Raw genomic sequence first — 24,645 nt, 5'->3', positions numbered from 1 at the left:
TTTTGAATCCCAGAAGATCCAAATCATCATGTCTGCAAGCCTGAAGGGCTTTTGTGGATGATTGACTGAACAGGAAAAATCAACAAGGAAGGAAGCTTTCCTCAGCATCTCCTCCCATCTAGTGAAGAAGGCATTCTTGTGCCTTGTGGGAAGATACATAGAAGGGAATAAGATTCTGAGGCAAAAGAATGGAACCTATCTGAATTTCTTAATATGGGTCTTTCTGGCATCTGCACTAATTAGAAATGTTTGGTCTCAGAGAGAACAATGATAGAAAACATTTTATGTCTTATTAGAAAAATGGATCAAGAGCCCTTTCAAAGAAAACATATAACAATTTTCACTTTAAAAATGAATTTTTCCATGTTTTAAAATATTCTTGGAATTCATTTAAAGGAATATTATTTAAATATTATTTTAAAAGAATATCCCTATATATTGCCTTCCTTCCCATCACCCACCACTAGAAATGCTTGTTATGATCCAGCTGAAATACTTACATCTTGAAATGGATGACTCCAGATTCGAAGATGGGCAGGAGAATTAAAAGTTTGCAGAAGTGTGTTGCTGATGATGTTGACAAGCACTGGAAAGCAATTAGTGACTTCCATGCGGCACATAAGAGTGAACCTGTATTTCTGAAGCAAAGCAAGACATGGGATAGAAGTCAAAATTTAAGTGAGTCAGTGAGGAAGCGACATGAACAGACAAATCAGGAAAACATAATTTACATAATAATTGCTTTTATTGATGACAAGTCTATAAGCAAACATAAGATGCATTTTCCTTTAAAGTTCAAAGCATATGCAATCAAATGCCTTTAACAAAAATCTTGAGGGGAGACAACTGATATTGTTTGTTTGTTCTCCTGTAATTTTAATGATCAACCAAGAATCCCTGTTTACTGTATCATCTGAATAGCAAAGGCTGAATGGGAAGGCATTTCAAGTGCCTGTCCCATAACTACACCACTCCCTTAAAGTTGAATGTGATCATTTTCCAGGAGCTCTATAAAAATACCTTTCTCTAGGTGTTTGCATTCAATAGACAGTTAAGGCATTTAATCCTTTATTTAATTGTGGAATCTGCTCTATTCTAAAAGCTTTGGTCAGTAACTAAAAGCTCCATCACACTGGGGGTTAACACACTTCCTATCGTTGCTTCTTTGCCTGTGTTTTCATTCCTCACTTACTTCCTCTTTTCAAAAGAGGACGTACAGAACGAGCACGAGGCTCATTGAGTCCGCTGTTTTAATGGTGCTGCTTCTCCTGCGCACAGCAGGAGAGAGCAGCAATTCCAAGTTTAAAAAAACATCGGAAGGCCAGAAGGGGCGGGAGGCAGACGACGTCATGTGAGGGACCTGAGCAAATTCCGTGAGTACCCAGTAATAAGCGTGCAATAGAACACTTTAAAACACAACTAACCCTAAGAAAATAGAATAAAATTTCATCAGATCAAAATCACTGCAATTCCTTCACCTTCTGCCAGCTTCACTCCCTTTCTGTAAGAGAGGAGAAGTTCCAGGAGCAATGTTTCCTCGTTTGGTTTCTTTTTGAAAAGAGAGTACCAGATTTTTAGTGTAGTAAAACCAAGGCCACAGCTAGATCTAAGGTTTATCCTGGGATCATCCAGGATTCGCCCCTGCCTGAGCACTGGATCCCTTGTGTGTCACCTAGATAAACAGGTTTGACCCCTGGACGATCCAGGGATAAACCTTAGGTCTAGCTATGGCCCAAGATTATGGCAACCAGCTTGATTGATAACTGGCAAATAGAGGGAGAAAACGTGGAGGCAGTGACAGACTTTGTATTTCTGGGCGCAAAGATTACTGCAGACGCTGACTGCAGCCAGAAAATCAGAAGACGCTTACTTCTTGGGAGGAGAGCAATGACAAATCTTGATAAAATAGTTAAGAGCAGAGACACCACACTGACAACAAAGGTCCGCATAATTAAAGCAATGGTATTCCCTGTAGTAACCTATGGCTGCGAGAGCTGGACCATAAGGAAAGCTGAGCGAAGGAAGATAGATGCTTTTGAACTGTGGTGTTGGAGGAAAATTCTGAGAGTGCCTTGGACTGCAAGAAGATCAAACCAGTCCATACTCCAGGAAATAAAGCCAGACTGCTCACTTGAGGGAACGGTATTAAAGGCAAAACTGAAGTACTTTGGCCACATAATGAGAAGATAGGATACCCTGGAGAAGAGTCTGATGCTAGGGAAAGTGGAAGGCAAAAGGAAGAGGGGCCGACCAAGGGCAAGATGGATGGATGATATTCTGGCGGGTACAGACTTGACCTTAGGGGAGCTAGGGGTGGCGACAGCCGACAGAAAGCTCTGGCGTGGGCTGGTCCATGAAGTCACGAAGAGTCGGAAGCGACTGAACGAATGAACAACAACAACAAAAATTTTGTAATAGTTATATTGTTTCCAAATATACAGGGAGAGCAGAGTGGAGGCATCGACACTCCTTCAAGAAAATTGCCAAGCTGGTAACCCTCCATCTAATCCCCAGAGAGCATGTGTAAGCCTCGCTGCACACCCAGTTTCACAGATGTTCAGCTACCAACTGTCTTATTTTTCTCTAAAAGTCAGATTGCAAATCAGGCTCAAAACTGGCTGCCTCTTCCCTTAGTTTAAGGATGTCACCTTCACCAAGTATTCAGTCTGAATGAGTGGGAAGAGATTTGGCCATTTCAGCTATTATATTTTGAAAGGTATCTGTTACCATTTTCCCATTGATTTGTCTGTCTTAGAGTCGATTTTAAATTGTAGTCAGTCTTATTTCTTCTTTTTATTAATCTCTGTGAAATGCTATGTATTTGGAAGACACTATAATCATCATAATCATCAGCCCTCTTTTCTTGGGGAGGGGGGCACTTCCCTAATCTCGTGCCTTCTAGATGTTTCAGATTTCAAGTCCAATTTCCCCCAGCTAACATGATTAACGGTCGGGAATCCTGGGAGTTTTAGTCCAAGATATTATTCGATATCTTGGTTCTTTTTCCAAAAAGAAATAAATAGCTAAGACTTACTTTGTCTTCAAGGGCTACTTTTATAGCCCCATTGTGTACCAATTGGTCACTGATATTGTTGCCAGAGATTACTTCCAGCATGATATTCTGCCTCTTCACTGCATAGATGAAATTGTCAATCCTTGCACCTGGTAAAAGAGCAAGATGTCTTGAGAGAATGACCAGAGGATTCATAAACTAGAAAGGGAAGTAACAACATGGAGACAGAATGTAAATAATTCTGAGGATGGAATGTCTCAATATTCTGTTCTACCCCCTTACCTGTATCATTTAGGATCAGAAGTCCACTGGATCCTGCAAAAGACTGCTTTCCTGGCTCAAAATACAGGCCAGGGTAAAGCTCTGCATAAAGTAGATTCATCCCAATACCAACTGATATTAATTGACTGAGAAAAGGTGCTAATATAATGCAAGCAAAAAGTAATCTGTAATGAAGAAAAGATATTAATTAAGCACAGGAGGGAGATGGACAGATGCATTATAGTGAATCTATAAAGTGAAGCACAAGGACAGAAACAACATCTGCAGCAAGAGGAACCTTTATCAGTTATGATAACACTTGAACCTTTGAGAAAGACTAGCTACAAGTTACACTCTGATCATTAGAGTGCAGCTAGAGTCTAATGCATGTGAAAAGGGCATACACCACTGTTTTTAAGTAGCTTTGAGGAGATGCAGCACAGCTTTCCCACTTTGCTGAAGTCTTCTCCTGTTAAGCTATATATATATACCGTATTTCTTCGATTGTAAGACGCCATCGATTGTAAGACGCACACTAATTTCAGTACCACCAACAGAAAAAAAAGCTTTGATTCTAAGAATAATAATCGCACCCACGATTCTAAGACGCACCCCGTTTTTAGAGATGTTTATATGGGAAAAAAGTTCGTCTTAGAATCGAAGAAATACGGCAACTGTTCAGAAAGCAGAGGGTCTAATCCTAAAAGGTAGGTTGTCCTAGGGGAAACCTGTCCATTCACACTGCCCTTTGGGGAGACAGGTTCTGCTGGATGTGCCTTTGGTTCCTTTCAGCTCTATAATCCTATGAAACCAGTCTTATCATATGCAAAACTAATATGGTGTTATAGTTATACCCTTATTATGTCACTTGTATGGCAATGTAACATTTTCAGATACCAAGGAAGAGATAAAAGCTAGTTTTTCCCAATGTCTCTCAAGGCCAAACTTCATGTAATCCTTTAGGAACCTTGTATATTTTTTCTTTCTTTAATTATAGGGAGGGAGGAGGGGTAAATTTTCATCTTTTTGCTGAGATCGCAGCATGCAGGAAAGGAAGGTCAATCTGACAATTACGAATGGCAATTAGCTTGGCCCTGATTGTACAAATAGCCTGTATTTTCAGCATGCTCTAAAACAAGAGATTTTGGAGAAACTAAAAATGCATAAATTAATGACTTGGCACTCACAGGGATCCCCAGACTTTGCCCTCGCGCCTGAGGTCTAAAAAGTGCATTCTAGCCATGGCACAGACTTGCCGCTTCCAGAGTTTGGTGCCCATCATTGTTGCCTTTCCTGTGTCCGAGAGCCAGAGCAGATCTTGTTCCTTCTCATCCCTTCCCACCTGCTCTCTCCGAGGAGCTCCATCATCTAAGACAATTTTCAAAGTACAAAATCAGAACGTTGGGGTTAACCTAAGGAGTATTTTCCTGCTTGCCCAAACTGTGTTCTGACCTCTTTCCCTTCCAAAACCCCTCTAATTCTCCTTGCTTCGGTTGGATGATAGGAATAACTCTGCGTACTTCCAGACATTAAAGGATAATAGAGAATGTGCTGCATGGCCAACAGCAGCATGTCTAGTTCATTCCCTTCCTAAACTGTAACTCCCTCTTCCTTCTCCCTCCTGCCTTTGCAACAAGCCCATGCGCCATGTGTTTTTTCTGACAATGTGTGCAAAAGCACTAATAAAGTAAGTTGAGTTGAACTTCCTTTAAATTGGCTCTAGTCTGACTTTATTGCCTAGAATTAAAAAAAATGATGTGTTGCCACATTTTCTCTAAAGAAACACTGTTATAAGTTACAGCAGACTTTCCAACAGCTGCCACTACTACCACAGGAATCTCTCTCCTGTTTTTGAAAGACCATCCCAGGTCACTCTTCCAGGATTGAAAAGATGGGCAAAGGGGGTTGTGTTAGCTTCACAGTACTTCTTCTCCCTATTGATGGTCCCAAACTCACATTTTCTCAACCACAGCCAAAAACACTGATTGAAGGTACATTTTTTGGAACAAGACTTTACCTTCTTCATCAATGGTTTCATTTCCCTCCAGCTTCAAGAAGATGTCTTCCAGAGTTGTCCTAGTAACCCCATAATTAACTATTCCTAGGTCTGTCTGGCCGTCCATGTCACAGAACAGGTCTACATGATGGGTGGGGGGAGAGAAGCCCACATGCTTAGCTGTGATTTATCCTTCTACTTTGAAATAAGGATTTCATAATCCCATAATTGCCTTGTGTAATTTCATATAAGGAATTTAAAGAGAGTAACATTTTAGGTGAGACACGCCCTGTGCATACTTTCATGTCTTTTCAGTGCCAAGCAAATAACTTTTTTATTTTCCCAAGCCTTATTTCAGTATTGTACTCTTACCTTTTGCTGTTATATTGTGGTTTTTCAATCTGCAAGGACTGATTCTAATGGCTATAATATATGATCATCATTAAAAATGTGTTTACCTCTGGCATGATATGGCTTTTCTGCATTGCAGTATGTTTCTGCTGTTATTGAAAGGTTTAAACTCTTTATTTTAATGTGTTTTAACTTGTAATTGCTGAGAGAACTTCAGGAATAGGGGAACTAATAAATGGAGTATGTAAATCAATTAATGAAATTTAAGATACTACTCAACAAATTGGACACTTAGAGATGGTAGCAAAGATATTTGCTGTTACTTATTTAAATTGATAATTACCTGGAAATTTATCCACATTTTCTAAGGGCAGCGTATAACACAGTTCATTTTCACGTTGTCCTGATAATTTGGCAGCAGGGATGTAGCGTTTGACCAGGGATGTTGTTCTCTCAGAGTCACAAAACTCATTTACATGCATGCTGTTTGTATTAAAAAATGCTTTTAGATGGACAACAATGGCCAAGTCTTGTACTAATTCATTTAGAATGCCCTCTGAATAAAATATCCAAGATCTGGTCCCAACCCACAAATGTTTCATTATCACAGCAGGAGCCCATTATTCCAAGATTCCAGTCTAAAATACTATTTTCCAATTTTTATAAGACTGTGGACAGAACTGGAACATAATTAAAACTGTGGGGGTTCTGCTGAAAACACCAGCCCAGTGTTTAGTCCCCCTTCTTTTCCCTGATCATGTAGTAGTGAAACGTATAATGTGACCACATGGTGTATTTTCTATATCCCTGAAGAACTAATGATGTGAGGCAGAAGAACTTAGCATATTTATTTATTTATTGTATAGACCTTGCCGTCCCGGGTATATAGTTATAAAAAAACTTAAAACCAGTATAAAGTTCTCAATTCATATTAATTCATAACACTGTTTCACTATGGGAAAACAACATAATCGAATCCTTCATCTACTTCCAAAGACTTGGGTATAGATGTGCAACCTGATTTGATGATGAAATCGATATAAGGGTACCATGTACCTCAAAGAGGAGAGAATTTCACAACCCAGGGGCCACCACTAGAAGTGCTTTCCATATACCACTGCCCCACAAACCTCAGAGGCTGGAGGTATTGCTAACAGGATCTCCCTTACTGATCTTAGCACCTGGGCCATAGGGAAGGAGGTTCTCTTTCAGTGGTTTTTTTTTTTTTTTTTTTGAACTAGGTTGTTTAGGGCTTTATATGTTGACATCAGAACATTTCCCCCCGCACCCGACAGGACCAGCACCTCCATTGTCCATAAAGGAACCATGGGGCAAAATCTTGCCCCATGCTTTCGCTGGGGCTCAAGGGGGCCAAGTGCTCAAGGGGGCCAAGGCCCCAGGGGATTTTCATCCCAGCCCTACACAAGACTGCTTTTATTTCAGTACCTCAAATGATAGCCAATGCCCCATTTTTTCTTCAAGAACAAAGACGAACCAACACATGTCAGCCTGCCACGTGAGATAAAAGCCTTTCGGTCTGGAGAGAAAGAGAACAACAACGATAACAAAATCCTACATATCTCATTCAGTGGTAAAAACAACAACACAACACTGCCAAATGACAATCATCAAGCAGAAGTATCAGAAGGGAAAAGAAATGCAGAAAAGGAAATGAATTCCAAAGAGTCTGGCTTGGTATCAAATGATTGTACTTATGTGTATATGATACAGGGCTGGTTGTTATATACACGTTCAAATCAGCAAACTGCATAAGCATCACAGCACAGCTTGCAAACAATTCTTTTTCTTTGCAAAAGGCTGAACTGGCATCATGAAGTGGTTGAGTGGTGAATTTAGGCGTCCCGATTTGGGTATCTAACCATTCTATTTATTTATTATTAGCATTTATGTGCCACTTTTTTTGCTAAATACCCTTCAAGGCTGTGCATATCAATTTAAAAGGGTGAAACCATAACACAGAAAGAAAGAAAGAAAGAAAGAAAGAAAGAAAGAAAGAAAGAAAGAAAGAAAGAAAGAAAGAAAAAGAAAGAAAGAAAGAAAGAAAGTTGTTGATGTCATAAGACTCTGCCTATGTATACCAAAATTAAGGTGCTTTATAATTAAGTTTGCATTAGGAAAGCAGTATTTATAACAAGACTCATGGTATTAATTGGCTACGTGTATCACGGAAGTAAATGTGAACTGCATCAGTGTTGGAAGATGCCTCTGTGTAGATTGGGCATATTTCTCTTTATGCCTATATTTTTAAACTACTTTACTAGGAGAAATTCTACTAACCAGCAAGAATATCAGCTTCATCCATTAACTGAGTAGTGAACAAAGTGATCCGACCTGCTTTGCGCTCATTCAAGAGAGCCCACACTTGGTGTCTGGAATGAGGATCCAAACCTGCAGTTGGTTCATCTAATAATAAGATCTGGAAGCAAGAGTGTTTTTACATGTTTAAATCCAATCACACTGAGTAATAAACAATTAGCAGTTAGAGTTGAGTGACATCTGTTATTTTTCTTTATGATGATATGAGAACATTGCATAATTATTTGGCTATCTCTCTCTCTGTCTCTCTCTGTCTCTCTCTGTCTCTCTCTCTCTCTCTCTATAATATATGGCAATTGAAGCAAATTCTGTGTAAAACACACAAACCCCAAAGAAGCTTTGAGGAGGCAACTGGATCTTCCAACAGAGGTGAAGCAATAGAATGGTCTGCAAATCTTTCACATTTCAAGATTGGTCTTTTCTCTGCTGAAAGAGAGGAACCCACACCATGTATTCCTAGGACTGTGTAGCCACACAGACCAGAATTAGGGAGTTCCATAACCCACCGAAGAGCACTGAGATATATGTAGATCACCCATTAGAAAAGAATAGGGACATGTGAGAAATTTGTTCCATCAACTTTTTTAAAAAAATAATTTACCCAATTTGCAACTCCAGGGTCTGAACAAAGAACTAAATAGAACCTGCAGTCAGAATATTTCTGAGTTTGTGATGTATACATTGCCAAAATACACACAAATACGTTTTAGTCAATGGGTGCATGCATCCAGAATGCATACATTTAACAATGAACACATTAATGTGTACATTATAAAAAATGCATACAAATTTCTGTAAGAATTTTCTTTCTTTAAAAACAGCAAGCTCAGACAGAAACAAGACAATGAGTTTGACCTCAAAAACCCAGCAAGATTAACAGGTCCAGCCATCCCAGAAGAGAAGTACTGTATTTGTTAAAGCAAACAAACTTGAGCAATATAGGCAATAGGCCTTGTTGTCTGATCATGTTTTACCTGTGGGTCTCCTAACAAAGTAATCCCAAGGGTTAATTTCCGTTTCTGTCCACCACTTAAATGATTAGCTTGGGTGTCTTGGACAGCATCGATATCTAAGAGGACCAATAGCTTCTTTACCTGAAAAGTGCATAAATAAAAATGTCAAGCACTGGGATACTGGATTTCAGATTTCTTTTGATCTTCTTTTTCAGCCTCTTTCTTGGTTAAAATGTACATGCTACGGGTGTCTATAAATCTTAATAGGCTATTATAAGATAGCATACAGTCTTTCATGTTTGTCATGTATGGTGCTTCCAGACTAGCTGCTGTCCCTGGAACTGACTTTGTTTCCTTAGACAGGTTTGCTAGAGAATCAAGATGAGTTCACTGCCAGACTGTCACATAAGAACATAACAAGGGCCATGCTGGATCAGACCAAGAGTCCATCTAGTCCAGCATTCTGTTCACAGAGTGGCCAACCAGCTGTCAACCCAAGATCCATAAACAGGACATGGTGCAACAGCATCCTCCTACCCATGTTCCCCATCAACTGGTGTATATAGGCTGCCTCCTGGCAGTAGCACATTCTATTGTTTTTGTGGTTACTTTCCAATTCTTTTAAAGATCTGCCTTATTTTTCTGATTATCAATGCAATACAATGCAATACAATGATAACATCTCTAGAATTCGCCAGTTCTTATCGGTCTCTTCCACCAAGACTCTCATTCATGCCTTGGTTATTTCCCATTTGGACTATTGTAATCTGTTGACTGGTCTTCCTTCTTCTCATCTTTCCCCATTGGTTTCCATTCATCATTCTGTGGCTAAGATTATTTTTTTGTCTCGTTTTGATCATGTCACCCCTCTTCTAAAATCCCTTCACTGGCTCCCTATCTCCTACAGAATTCAATACAAGCTTCTCCTTTTGACTTTTAAAGCTTGTCATGGTTTGGCTCCTCCCTATCTCTTGTCTCTTATTTCACCTTACTGCTCACACCCTTCGCTCTCATAACACTATGTCTCTTACTCGCCCAAGAGTTTCTACTTCGCTCGCTCGTCTTTGCCCGTTTTCGCTCGCTGCCCCCTATTTATTTTATTTTCTGGGCAGTTCACAAAAATGCCTGGAATTCTCTTCCAGCGCATCTGCGAACCGTGACGTCGATCTCAGTTTTTAAATCTTACTTGAAAATGTTTCTTTTCTCAAAAGCTTATAATCCGTAGTGTGATGATACTAGTTTTTATTATTTGCTTTATTGTCCCCCATACTGGTTGGCCTTTCCCCTCCCTGTTTGTTTGTTATTGTGATTTTAGAATGTAAGCCATAGGGCAGGGTGTTTTGTATTGTTTTATTTTGTTCTGTACAGCACCATGGACATTGATGGCATTGTATAAATAAATATTAATAATAATAATGATAATCTTCCCATTTGGACTGGCAAGGCAGTATTGATTGATCTGATAGAGGAATGGTCCATGAGGCAGTGTGTTGGTGAAGCCCTGCTTATATGCATTTCTCCCCATGCATTTCCTGGTTGCACAGCTACTAAGATTTGTCCTGCACTCATGAAGTCCTTCCAAATAGTTATAAACTGTGCAAATCAATTGTAGAGGAGATGGAATGGGGACTAAATTCAGCACCCCTCTTCCCTGTCAAACTGATGATCAGCAGCATTTTAACCTGCATTGACTGCTTGCCCCTCTGCAGCTGGAAGTACCAACTAGGAATGCTGATAGAGTAATTAATTCACCAACTGGGAACAGTAAAGTTATTAAATTCTTATCTTGGAACATAGATGGTTGGTTTCCTAAAGTTCGAGCTCTGTCATTTGTAGAATATGTTAACAAATTTAATATACTCCTATTCCAGGAGACTTGGACCCAGGAGGAACTATTATTGGATGGGTTCAGGGACTTCACTCTTAAGGCATCCCCTAGTGAAAGAGGTGGTCGCTTTAAAGGCGGACTGGATATTTTAATTTCAACTAAGTTATACGTATCTATTATGGACTATAAGCCTCTGTCTCAATATGCTACCACTTTGATTCTTAAATTTGATTCAAATACCCTTCTGATTATAAATGTTTATCTACTTCCCCTCCGATTGCAATCACAAATTACTACAATGTGGCTTAAATTGGAGGATTATATCAATAGTCTGCTATTACTTTACCCTGAAGCTTTTATTATTGTCACAGGTGATTTTAATGCAAGAACTGGTGGAAATAATGAATTTCTTTTTTTCATGCTTTCATTTGATACCCCCCGAACCAGTTTTAGGTCATTTCTTACCTAATAGGCATTCTAAGGATCAAGGCTATAACCATGCAGGTTTATGCCTCTTGAATATGCTTAATATCTTAGATTTGATACTTGTGAATGGGAGTATGAAGGGCGACAGTCCTGGAGAATTTACATTTTTATCTAATTTTGGAGCATCTACAATTGACTATATTATGATCTCTTACAATCTGTTAACTATGGTGTCCGACTTTAGGGTTGAGTGTCGCCCAGAGAGTGATCACTTGCCTTTGGCCCTAAAATTGGAGTTTGGAGGTATAAAAATGTGTGTAGAAGACTCAACGCCATTAAACAATGTTGACCTTAGAGCCTCTCGTATTAAGTGGTCTGCTAAATATGATGATTCCTTGAGACAATTATTCCTTGCTTGCCCCTCTGCTATTTCACATCCTACTTTGTGGTTCTTTTCCACTCCCCCCCCCCAAGAGTTAGCACTTGCCAAGTGCAGACTAAGGGTATCAATAGTACTAGCATACCTCTCTCAATTGCCTTCATGTTCTGCTTGTGTGCTTCCCATAGGCATCTAGATGGCCAGTGTGGGAACAAAATGCTGGACCAGAAAGGCCTTTGGACTGACCAAGCACAGACTTTCTTACATTTTAACTGCATCAATTACTGCATCAAATTATCTTCAACAGCATATAAAAGGGTTTTACTATCCCAGATTTTTCAGAATATCCTCAATGTATCTTACCTTCTATCGTACACCAAAACATGGAAATACAATATAGGCGTTCCTTGTCTACACTGATGGAAAGTATCCTTGAATGGGTTGTTCCTCCCACTCACTCCAATAGGCAGGGCTTATGTAAATCAGACTTATATGAACTTTCTTGTGTGGGAGAGAGACCTCTCCCAGGTTGGGATGTAACATAGCATCAAAGACAGTGATAACTCTAAATATATGAAACTCTCCCTGGTCATGTAGGAACTGTAAGTCTTAAATGGAGAGACCCTGTTCAGATGGCATGCTAAGCCATGGTTGTTAAGCATTTTGAGCTAAACATTATGGCTTAGCATGTAGTATGATCCAAGACTTAGCATGTCAGGTGAACCATTCCTAACCATGGTGGTTACATAACCATGGTTTAAACACAGTCACAAATCATTTGCTGCAAAAGGGTTAGCAGCCTAACCATGGCTTAGCGTGTTGTCTGAACAGGCCCAGAATAATTGAAGAAGAGAATAACAGTAAAGAAAATATCAATTAAAAATTGTGCAGAGACTTAAATATAATGTTTTAAAACACAAATATTTGGATTCAGGGCTTAATACAGCAACCCTATGTATGTTTACTGAATAGTAAACCCAGTTGTGATCGATGAGTCTTACTCCCTGATAAGTATGCATAGGATTGCAACCTCACAATTTCACATGCTTAGCCACAATAGGAATCTCAACTCATCTCAAGAGAATTTTAATGAGGAGACCATTTTTAAAAATATCCTATGGCAGAATACTAAACAGGCAATATAAATAATAATATAAAAGATCCCTCCTCCATATTATGATAAAAACAATACGATCCTAGAATAATTCTCATTCCCAGAAATCAGCCTTTCCCAACCTTTGGTCCCCAACAAGAATGGTCAATGATAGGGGATGGTGGGAGTTGTAGTCTAACATCAGGGTTGGGAAAGGATGGTGTAAATATTATGTACACAATGCTTTTACAAATATTGGGCAGATACAGTTAGGATAATCTGGTCCTAATTAAAAGAAAATTAGTTGAACCTAAATGCCATTGAAGTAAATAGGATTTCACTTTCAACAAAATTGTCCCAATGATTTCAAAGTACAACTAACTTTCTCTTGATTGGTCTGACTGAATATAAATACCAACAAAACAGAACAGAAGTCAGTAAAAATTTGAGTCTCTGTCCTGACCAGCTTACAAAAATAAAATAAAAAATAGATGCATAACATAGATATCCATGTAGTGGAAATTCTTGCCAAATGAAAAATATGCCTACCTCATTTTCTATATCATTGGATGGAACCCCTTTAATTTTAGCAAACATTTTCAAGTTTTCTTTCACTGTTAAAAATTCAAATTGAATGTTGAATTGTGGGCACAGAGCACTTATTTCTCTAATTTGTTCCATATCTTCCCTCTCAGATATATTGTATGTGGATATGGTTGCAGAACCTGTAAATATAAGAAAAGAGAAGGCATTTTAAAATTACATTGGCTTGTAGTACTGAGAAATTCTGAGAATCACTGTGGCAAATACTATATTAACTACTTTCCTTCTAAGGGACAGTATCTAATGCTACACATCTGCAAGTAGCATCCTACTTCATCTTGATGCCTTGATTCTTACCATCAGACAGCTTAGAAAGTCCACTGAGAATGTTCAGCAGGGTCGTTTTTCCAGCTCCACTATGACCAAGTACTGCAGTGATCTGGCCTTCATAAATATCCAATGACAAGCCTAATATACAAAAAACTACGTTAGCTCTAAAAGTGATAAGATACCCTGAGGCTGCAATGCTAAGCGCTCTAATAAAGCAATCCTATACATATCTATTGAGTTAACTGTGTATTGGATTGCAGCGTAACTTTCTGGGCGGGGGGGGGACTGTTCAGGATGGCCTTCTCAGTCCCATCATTCATTTCCTCTAATATGCCATATAAACCATGAGGAGTGCCCATGGATCAATAAAGAAACAGAAGGACAATTATGTCATTTTTCTTATTTTTTCAGTCTTAAATTCAGTCCATCTAGAACTTAGAAATTTCTCCAGTCTTAAATATGATTTGTCCAGAAAGTTGAGAACATTTTAAGGGGGGTGGGAAATGTATGGAGATGTATAAGAATTAGTGTGCACATTTCTCCTAATGCATGCATTTACTATACATTTTTGCTTAATATACATTTTTGCAAGAAAATGTCATAATACATAATAATGCATTTTTTATTGGAAAATACCATGGCAAAATAGTGGAACTCTCTACTATTTGCTCAATTCCAAAATAAGGCTGCCGAAAAATGTTCGAAGGTTTCAGGTAACCTGAAAGACAGACCATTTTCCTCCTATGTACGTACCAACCAAAACCTTGATCTTCATCAGTGGCCCTACTCCAATTGCCTCTTGTAGAGAGAGGGCCTTTTCAATAGTGGCACCCTCAGTTTTAACATCTGGGTGTTTAATTCTGGGGTGCTCTGAATTTAGTTTGTTATTTTCCGGTTTTGTTTTATTTTGCATATATATAGTTTTTATGTTTGCATCTTGTAAGATGGCTAGATAACATTAAGTGAGGGGGCAGCATTTGTAGTGTTTATTGTAAATACATAGATGAAGCTATAGAAAAATCAGGGGTGCAGAACCTCAAGCCCAGGTAACAAAGTGGGCCCTCCTGGGGTCCAAATTTGCCTCCCCCCCCAGTTTGCAAGATGGTCACACCTCCATCGCCAGGCAACACTGCCTTACCTCAGAACATGTTCATTTGGTGGTTTCCCAGCTTTTAAGCAGTCCTCCCCACGTACCCCATTTGTAAAAGGTTGAAATACTTTTATGTTTCCAAGCCCAATTCAAAGTGCTGGTTCTAACCTTACATGGCTCGGGACCACAGTTCCTGATGGAACACCTTTCCCAACATGAACCTACCCATACACTGCGCTCAACATCTAAGCGCCTCCTATGTGTGCCTACTCTGAGGGAAGCTTGGAAGATGGCTACAAGGGAGACGGGCTTCTCTGTGGTGGCCCCCCAATTATGGAATGATCTCCCCGATGAGGCCTGTCTGTTGCCAAGACTGCTATCTTTTTGGCGCCAGGTGAAGACTTTTCTCATTTCCCAGGCCTTTAGCAATATGTGATGAGCTTAACCAAGCTTCAGCTATTGGGCAGTATAGAAATGCAATAAATAAATAAACTGATCCTAGATCTGTTTTTAGGTTTGGCTGACAGTTTATAGTTGTTTTTAGATTAACGTTCTTGTGTATACTGTATTTTTTATGGTTTTAAACTTTGTATATCATTTTTAATTGTTTTAATCTTACGTTAAATGCCCAGAGAGCTTCAGCTATGGGGCAGTATAGAATTACAATAAGTAAATAAATAAATAAATAAATAATCTCCTAATTTACCAGCAGTAAGCGCTTTAAGCTAAACTATGCTGGTGCTTTTGGCCCTGCCCCTTTTGCCTTTGGCCCCACCCACCACTGGAATGTGACTGACTGACACACACACACACACACACACACACACACACACACACACACACAAAGCCTTCAGGTCAAAATAAGTTCTGCACCGTGGATTTAAGTGGTCTCAGTAAGGCTGTGTGTCCACAGTGCACATGTATCTTGCAGCTTTCTCTCATAAATAGGAAGGCAAGCTCCTGGGCTTTGGGATAAAAGGCATTATTTATTTTCATAAGATGCTCAGCTGAAAAATAAACTGAATTATTTTTTTTGGGTGGGGGGAACCAAAGAAGAGATGTGAGAATTAGAAGTAATTAAAAGTTCCTTACCTGTCAAAGCTTCTGTTTCCGTTTTCTTCATTTTGTATGTTTTTTTAATATTGTTTAGCCTAAAAGATCAGGAAGCAATTAACTGTTAGTACATTACTAAATTCTAGTCAGAATTCTCACATTCAACCCAACATATAATTTCCAGGTGAGAAAGGCCTAGCCTGTCCTGACTTACAGGACATAGCTTTTGGTACGTTGCTGCTAATGTTACGCATGGGATATAATTTTTAGGGGTGTGCACGGACACCCTGATCCACCCCGTGGGCCAATCTGAAAATTTCGGATCGGCCCGCTCCGTGCCGCTCCGCCCATAGTCCGTTCCTCTTTGCCGCGGAGCTCCGGCTCCAAATCGGAGCTCCGCAGTGGAGGGGAGTGGCACCAGGTAAGGCCCTATCCCTCCTCTCCCTTACCTGCAGAGCCCGGTAAGGGACCAAGGGGGAGGGGGGCCTTACCTGCGTCCATCCGCAGACCCTCGGCTTCTTCAATTGAGCCCGTGGCTCAACCAGGAAGTCTGGGCCGCAAGTGCTCAATTGAAGAAGCCGAGGGACCTCGGATGGACGCAGGTAAGGGAGAGGAGGAAGGGGGTGTTTACTGGGCGACAGCGACAGCGGCGGGGCCCGGTAAACCCCACTTACCTTTCTTGCGGAACTCCGGATCGAGTTGAAGGATCCGCCTTCACCTCGATCCTCTTCGCCACGCTCCGCCGGCCCCCCAATCCTCTTCGCCTCCGCTTTAAGGGGAGGCGAAGCACCCCGCTCCGCTTCTAATTTGCCGGTCCAATTAGAAGCGGAGCACATCCCTAATAATTTTCCTCAGGCATATGTCCAACTGCTTGTCATTCCCAATTTGGAATCTGATCCACACACACGAATTTCCTTTCTGATTTAAATAAAGCAACATATTTATTTTACCTAATGGCTTCCTTCCCATCAAATTCAGGAGGCATGGGCTCAACATTATCACTGAAGATATTACCATTGCTTTGTTCATTATTAGTGGCAAAACCAGTACAACTCCTTCTTGATTTACACCAGTAGGACTTCTTTAGGAAAAACAAGGCAGGATAGGGCACTCCATATTTGTCTAAAAGAAATATAAGCACACACAGGAAAGCTCTTTTACATCAAAAGGTAATGTAAATTCTTCTTATTAGCATTGAACATGTGACCCATTTCAAATGTTATCAGTCCTCATTGCTCTTCTGTAGTATAGTCTCACTGAGCAGATAGGGGAAATTGATATTATAGGTTATTGAAAGAGTCTATTGTTCAAAGTGTGAATATACTGGTGGAGAAGAGAAATAAGTTGCATAACTTGGCCATTACTGAGTAGATACACTGGCTGCATTTGGACAATCATATTTTATCTGAACCAGCCCTTTGCCTGCGCACACAGCCCAGTTACATGAGCTGTAATTAAAACAGAAAGCCACTAATTAATACTTCCTTATTTCATCCGAACCAAGGAACAATGATTACCAGCTTTGGAACAAGCCAGTCTCCTACAGCTTTGTTTGAAGTTGGTTGACTTCTTCTAAACTATGCAGCATGTAATCATAGTAAAAAGCTCGGATGTGCAGGCTTACCTGTGTCCGTTGCGGGCTTCAATTGAGGCCCCGGCTTCAAGCTGGAAGAGAAGGCTGCGGCCTCTTCCGGCTTGAAGCCAGGGCCTCAATTGAAGCCCGCAATGGACACAAGTAAGCCCCCCTCCCCCCTGCCCCCTTACCTGGCTCCATCGCCGTCGCCACACAGACTGCACCGCCGCTGCCGCCAGGTGAGTCCCCTCCCCCCCACTTACTTGCATCTGGAGCTCCGGATCTAGGTGAACCACTTTACCTCAATCTGCAGCGCCCCCCCCCCGACCCAATCCATCTCCGCCTTTGTCGGAGACGAATCAGGCTGCTCTGCTATCGCTTCTATGAACCAAACTGAAGCGGAGCACAGCCCTACTTCATAGTGTCTATACTGGAACAATACATTTGTATTCAGGATCTTAAATGGAATGTATTACCTAGTAAATCTACAGAAAGAGCTAGTCATTTTGCTCCAACTTTTCTATTTCCCAAAAAGTAGCATTTTCACAGCAATGAGGGGCATGCTAAGTTACACAAGACAATTCCAGAAAGATAAACCTGAGATAAGGAAACGCAATCTGCAGAAATGCAATCTTTAAGCTAGCAAGTATTAATTATAGTATGCTTACCAGGCACAACCTTGTCAAAATAGGCAGTCAGCAGCAAATATAAAATACTGTCGAAAAGCAGGACATAAGCATATGATTCATTCATTAGATCAGACAAAGAGAAGGTTCTTCCATATTTTTGGAAGCGGACAATCTGTATGAAAAGACCAAAGCATGGATCAAAGCCAGATGGGGAAGAACACATGTTTAAAATGTAATGAATCCTTTGATAATTGTTCAGACTCTAACGCTCTGTTCATAAATGTATGGATCATAATACAGTGAAAGAAGACAAACACCATTTGTGTCCATACACAGATTTCTATACATATACTACCAGAATAATTGAGAGTCAGTGTGGTGTAGTGGCTAGAGTGTCAGACTGGGAGTCAGGAGATCCGGGTTCTAGTCCCCACTTGGCCATGGAAACCCATTGGGTGACTTTCAGCCAATCACAGACTCTCAGCCCAACCCACCTCACAGGGTGCTTGTTGTGAGGATAAAGTGGAGAGGAGAATTACATATGCTGCCTTGGGTTTCTTGCAGGAAAAAAGGCAGGATATAAATGCAATAATAAATAATACCTTTCTTTTTCTGGTCTATTGACTGCAAATAAAGGATTGATTGACTGAATAAATAAATAAATAAATAAATAAGGGAGAGTAACAAAAATGCCTATTCCAAAATGGTGGCTGGGATGTCTCTTGATAGTCATGTGTTCGGCATGTTTATAACCAGCTTCACTAAGATTAAGGGGTGTGGAATTTCCCATCCCAAATAAAGCAGAGCACTCTACCTTTGACATTGCCGCACCAAAAACAAAAGGACAGAATATGCCCAAAATCCATTCCAAAGCTGCAGGAAGCATATTCAACAATGTAAGAACACTGAAGCCTCCAAAAGAAAAAGTGAGGACAAAGACGACAAAGCTAGTAGTTTTCGGCTTCTTTAAGAGAGAACTGATCATGAAACAGAAGCATATCTGGAAAAGAGGAAACCATCAGTTTAGTACTTTCATTACTATTTTAAAAGCCACAGTGAATAGACTGAGGCAACTTTTATTACACAAATATTCCACAGGCTTGCATAATACGTGATTTTATTCCCCTACATTGGCATATGTATGTGCAGGAAGAAAAATATCTGTTGACATGCATGTACACCATCATGTGTGAAGCCTGTACAGATGTGTATTTTGTCACATGCACTAGAAAGCTGTTTCCAATCCAAGATTGTCAACTGACCAATATTTTTGGTCTAATTAGTACATTTGCATTCTGATAGGCATCCAGTGCTTAGGATGTGTGAGCATTGCCTTTTTTCAACCTGAAAAGGAGCAGGGCTCAGCACACACTCCACGCGACTGTGCACAAAGCCTTGGGGGATTTGCACACGTTCCCAGTGTAACCTCACTTTCTCTACTAGCAGCCCCTTGTTACAGAGGGAACTCCGGGATCTGGGTTCAAACTGTAGTAGAATAAATAAGAAAGAAGATTGCCAGGACTCCAAAATAATGCAGGATGTCAACCATCATCTTTCTTGACAGGAGACAGGGAAAACAACCGGTGAGCTGAAGAATATGAAAAAAAACAGATACTAGGATTTATTTAACAGGGTGGGGAGAAGAAGAGAAAGCAAGGAAACAATTCAGGTAGCTGTGCAATTGAAAGCAAGTTTCTAAGCAAGAGCATAAGAGGGAATAAAGAACAATAGCTAGACGGGGCGATATCCTGGGGCGATCCACGGGATCATCCCCGTGTGTTCACATGACACATGGGGGATCCCAGGATCAGGGAGGGATGATCTCTCCCTTGCCCCAGGATCTCGCCCTTGCCTTTGAGCCCGCATTTTACATGGTCTAGGGCTGATCCCTAGACTGCAGAACGTGTGTGTGAGTGTCGCAGTTTGTCCCAGCTCCTCGCGGTTACTCACAAGGATCCGGGAGCTGCACATGGGGCGCAGAGGTCCTCAGGAGCTCTGCACCCATTGGGGATGGGGTGGGGGGAGCAGGGGAATTTGATTTAAAAAAAGACTTACCTTCTGCGCATGAGTACTCATGAGCTCCTTCTTCTTTAAAACAACACAAAAATTGTGAGATTATCGTGGAACAACCCCCTGATCTAGCTGAGGCCTGGGTTAGACACTGGTCAGTGTTCAAGGTCACTCAGTCCTGTCTCTGCCTCACAGTCCTGACCTAAAGCCTCCTAATTCACCAGGGCCTGCCGCTGGCTCATTCCTTCCACCATTCTCAGCAGGCCAGACTTTAAACCAGATCAGTACCCAGATGAGTGTAAACATGGTAACATTTATGATGGTGCACATGTGTGTATAATAATTTTATTGTAATGCATATACATGCATTAAGCAGCAGCGTCGAATCACAGCTCCCAGGCACACATGTAGACCATGTAACAACACACATAAAAAATAATATGTGAATCAACCTTAAGTGTCAGATTTAAAGCAGTTGTTAAATTGCTTTTGAACAATCTGATTTTCAAGGCAGATTACAAAAATATACCTAATACAATACAAGCAGTAAAAAAAAAAATACGGCAAAATAACACAAATGAAAAGTAAGTACTTATTCAGCCCTGAAGCTTTAAAGAATAACATCCCCTCCCAAAAAAAGCCCAACCTTCTAAATGTGTCTCTGTCAAGCCCCGCCCCTGAAAGAATTTCCATAATTAGGAGATCATTAATGACAATCCTCTAGAATCTCTGGTTACCACCCAATTTCTAAATGATGGAATCGGAAACTGTGATGATCTGAGCACCTGGGTAGGAGATCGTAGACGTGTTGGTGCTTTTTAAGATACTCAAGAATCCCCTTGAATTCTGCCTGGAAACTAACCAGACAGTAAACGGTGTCAACAGGCTCTTTGTGGCAAGGATAAGCCTTTAATGAGACTGTGGCATTATGGATCAGCTGAAATTTCTGAACATAAAGCAAAGTTGTTAGACATGTCTTGACTTTTTCAAGACATGTCTGACAAAAACTAAGCCTTCATCATCCCTCTGGGAAGGGCACAGTTGGCACATCAGGTGATTGCAATGATACATAATGGGACAAATCCTCAACTACCTCCATGCTACAAACAAAGAGCATTTCCCTAAAGGGAACATCTAAATCTCTCCATCATGAAACATCTTTGACATGTTCTCCTTGCTCTATGGTGTCTATGGTCCTTCAAAAAGTTCTCAAGGGGGAATTTTGGGAGTTTTATTTTAAGAGAGAGAAACAATTGGAAAACCTGGAAAAGGAATGATTGATTTACCATGAAGGTTTCTTCTTAACAGGGGATGAAAGATATTCACACTGGGCAAACTAACCCATTTCCGGATTCCATCCTCCAGTGGAGGAGAAGGTGATATTTGAAATTATTCCTAAATATGACATCAAAAATTTCACCAGCTTTAGCTGTAGCCACTTTCAATCCTTAATGAAGTACCCTGAAAGGGGGTAAATGAAGGCCAAAGACTTACGGAGTATATCCCATAAAGGAAGAACAGAAGAATCAGGGCAGGAACGCTTGTCGATGTAAAATATATATTGTTTAAAGTAAGTGCTAGCATGCAGGACATAATCAAAACATACACAGCATACAGCAAACCCCAGGATAGCCTGCAAATAAAAAATGCATTGTTAGCTTTCATGACGATTTGAATTTGGCATTCTATTGGCATAAGGTCCTGCAGAATGAGAGAGGATGAAGATAACGGTGTAAGTTGTGTGTGTGAACACTATGTCGGAAAAGTTTTGTTTCTTTCCTAAAATCCTAAGTGAGAGGACAGTTAGTGAAACCTTCTCCATCCAACCTGGTGATTTCCATATGTGTTGGAGTGCAACCCCGATCATTCAGGCATACTGGGGTTGCAGTCCAACACATGTGGAGGGCCCCAGGATGGAGGAGGTGCCAGAATGGGTAAGGTAGCCAATTATGTGGAGAGGGAACAGGGAAATATACAAGATGATGACATCACAGCTCAGGTAAGTATATTTACACAAGATGGGGAGCAGGGAAAACATAGGGTTACTACTTTCTGTAGCAGTTCCATGTCCATTGTATCATCAAACTATACCCTAAGAGTACCCATGGTAGTTGTGGTCAAGGATGTAATTTTTTTTTAATTATTATTATTATTATTATTATTATTATTATTATTATTATTATTGGATTATATGCATACTATAGACATATACATTTAGATATAATGGATTCATATCATTCCTTACTCCTTTTTCTCATAAGACATTTTTGACACCAGCATAGAAAGGGCTATTTCTCCTGGCTCACCAGAATGCCGAGTCTCGTAGCCCCATGGTCTTCATCACTTCCTTTAATTTCCTTTTCTCGCGTGAAACATTTTGTGACAAGAAGTACATAAACGGAGAAAAGCACACTGACATCGCAAAAAAGAGCAAAAAGTTATCAAAAATATCTGTAGGTGTAACAGAATGTGATCTCATACGGATGCCACTAATTGATTTCATTTCATCCCACACAGAATGACTGGTGAGCCGCTAAAAAAGAAAAAGTTTTTTAAAACCACCTTATTGATATTTTCCATAGCAATTTTTACTGTAAAAAAATCCTCATCACTTACATCATTACAAGAACTTTTCACTGTTATCCCCATTTCATAAATATGGATCAGACTAAGGGCACCGTCCTATGCAGGTATAAATAGGAAAAAAGTTCTACAACTCCCACCATTCCCCAACCTGTTATGCTAGCTGGGGAATGCTGGGGGTTGTAGGACTTCTTGTCCATCTAAATATGCATAGGAGTGTGCCCTAAGAGGTCTGCAGCATATCATAAAGAGGGAGATTATATGATCGTGCACAACAAGTCACAATTGCTAAACTTTCCCTCCAGCTTTGAAAGTGGCATGTCTCCATAAACCAGTTTCTGAGGAACATGAACAGGTGGGTGCTTTGCACTCATGTGCTACTTGTGGACTTCCCACAGGCAGCTGGTTGGCCATTATGTGAACATACCCTAAGATCATCTTCAGGGGTCCTTCTCTGTGAGCCCCTGCCAAAGGACCCCTCAGTTGTGGAATGAGTTCTATAGAATTTAAGCTGAACCCTTAAACTTACTTTCAGGGTGGATTTGATTTAAATCACGATTTAAATCACTACTCAGAAAGAGTCGCTGTAATCATGTGACTTCCCCCCCACCCTGGCCAAACGTGCACTCTTCCTCACTATATTTTACACAACTCAGAATTACCAAAGACTCATTCTTGCTGCAAAGAAAAGGGAATTTCAGCAGGTGAAATTTCCTCTTCATCACAACAGTTAAAGCTGCAGGAGCTATACTAGAGTGACCAGATTTAAAAGAGGGCAGGGCACCTGCAGCTTTAACTGGTGCGATGAAGAGGGAATTTCACCAGGTTCCCCATATATACAGATGACACCTGCTGAAATTCCCTTTTCAATACAACTGTTAAAGATACAGGAACCCTGTCTTCCTTTTCATATGGTCACCCTATGGGTGCTCAACTCGCTTCTTTGTTGATGCTTTGTCCCTGGGGCTGAGACGTTTCGTGACTGAGATGTCTCGCCACTGGGGTTTCTCATGCTAGGAGAGCTGAATAACACGGAGAGGAGACTGGGGATGCAGGGATTTAATCTATCCCCAGCCATCTCAGCCTCTTTTCCTCCCCCTCCCCAAAGCCTCCTCTAGAGAAGTGAAACCGCCCATCTAGCTCAAATGCAGAGTGGGAGCATGATGCACCCTAGCTCTGTAATGGCTACACGTAAGCCTCTGAGTCCTGAGGCTTACACGTAGGATAGATGGACTCATCTCTGTCCACTCTTGCAGGTGTTTGCTGAGCCACTCTCACCATCTGCCCCTGCTCGCAGAGCCATGGGAGCACTGCGAGGCTGCCAGTCCATTTACCAAGCTGCCATTTTGCTTAAAAATGGCAGGCTCTGGGTTTTCTGGAAATGTAACGTTGTGTGAATGGCATCGGTAAAGGGGTGAATGGACCATTTACACCTATAATTTTGCAAAAAATGGTCCCTTTACAGCCACCATTTATGCAAATGTAGGGTGACCATATGAAAAGGAGGACAGGGCTCCCGTATCTTTAACAGTTGTATTGAAAAGGACATTTCAGCAGGTGCCATTTGTATAGGGGGAACCTGGTGAAATTTCCTCTTCATCACAACAGTTAAAGCTGCAGGGGCCCTGCCTTCCTTTTCATATGGTCACCCTATGCAAATGTCCCTTTAGGAAAAGGAACAGCTGCCAAAAGGAAGAGCTGTACCACCTGATGGCTTCACCACGCATGTTAAGCAGGGTCAGGAGGCCAGCAAGGGTCTGGTGAGTAGCACACAAGGCAGGCTGCAATGAGTTCACCCATCCCTATAATGGAGACTCATGTGAAATGATAAAAATGAATGTATCAAATCACATAATAATACAATAAAAATAGAAGAAAAGACTACTTTCTCAAACTAAACTATTTCTACTTACTTCAATAAGAACACTATCAATGCTAGACTGCAGTGATAAAAAACCTTCAAACCAGTATTTTGGACTTTTACAATAATCTGCTGAATAGTCAAAGCAGAAATCTGCAAGCAAGAGAAAAACAAACACTTAATTATATGCACAGTTTTGTAAATTAATGATACCAGCAATAAACAGGAAAAAGTAAGACATTTCATTAAACCATATTTCCTTGCGAGGGAATTTCAAATGTTCTAGAATTGCACTTTAGCTCAGTACATCCTTTTTTATATATAACGAACACAATT

General features: G+C 40.5%; 1 protein-coding gene across 2 annotated transcripts in view; it reads right to left on the bottom strand.

Moving 5' to 3' along the window:
- Positions 1 to 24,645, bottom strand: part of LOC134394519 (ABC-type organic anion transporter ABCA8-like) — a 110,533-nt gene that overhangs the window by 74,825 nt on the left and 11,063 nt on the right. For both annotated transcript variants that reach the window (XM_063120050.1, XM_063120049.1), the window contains exons 5-22: positions 24,362 to 24,462; positions 22,172 to 22,398; positions 21,360 to 21,498; positions 18,670 to 18,855; positions 17,895 to 18,027; positions 16,604 to 16,775; positions 15,693 to 15,751; positions 13,538 to 13,648; positions 13,187 to 13,362; positions 8,933 to 9,052; positions 7,920 to 8,058; positions 7,068 to 7,158; positions 5,965 to 6,104; positions 5,292 to 5,411; positions 4,462 to 4,642; positions 3,296 to 3,459; positions 3,035 to 3,162; positions 501 to 638 (exon numbers count right to left, since the gene is read on the bottom strand). In XM_063120050.1, the coding sequence (XP_062976120.1) occupies positions 501 to 638; positions 3,035 to 3,162; positions 3,296 to 3,459; positions 4,462 to 4,642; positions 5,292 to 5,411; positions 5,965 to 6,104; positions 7,068 to 7,158; positions 7,920 to 8,058; positions 8,933 to 9,052; positions 13,187 to 13,362; positions 13,538 to 13,648; positions 15,693 to 15,751; positions 16,604 to 16,775; positions 17,895 to 18,027; positions 18,670 to 18,855; positions 21,360 to 21,498; positions 22,172 to 22,398; positions 24,362 to 24,462 (2,525 nt within the window). The remainder of the gene's footprint in view (positions 1 to 500; positions 639 to 3,034; positions 3,163 to 3,295; positions 3,460 to 4,461; positions 4,643 to 5,291; positions 5,412 to 5,964; positions 6,105 to 7,067; positions 7,159 to 7,919; positions 8,059 to 8,932; positions 9,053 to 13,186; positions 13,363 to 13,537; positions 13,649 to 15,692; positions 15,752 to 16,603; positions 16,776 to 17,894; positions 18,028 to 18,669; positions 18,856 to 21,359; positions 21,499 to 22,171; positions 22,399 to 24,361; positions 24,463 to 24,645) is intronic.

This window comes from Elgaria multicarinata, chromosome 3 (assembly GCF_023053635.1).
Source record: "Elgaria multicarinata webbii isolate HBS135686 ecotype San Diego chromosome 3, rElgMul1.1.pri, whole genome shotgun sequence".
Taxonomy (NCBI): domain Eukaryota; kingdom Metazoa; phylum Chordata; class Lepidosauria; order Squamata; family Anguidae; genus Elgaria; species Elgaria multicarinata.
This window is presented reverse-complemented; position numbering and strand designations above follow the sequence as displayed.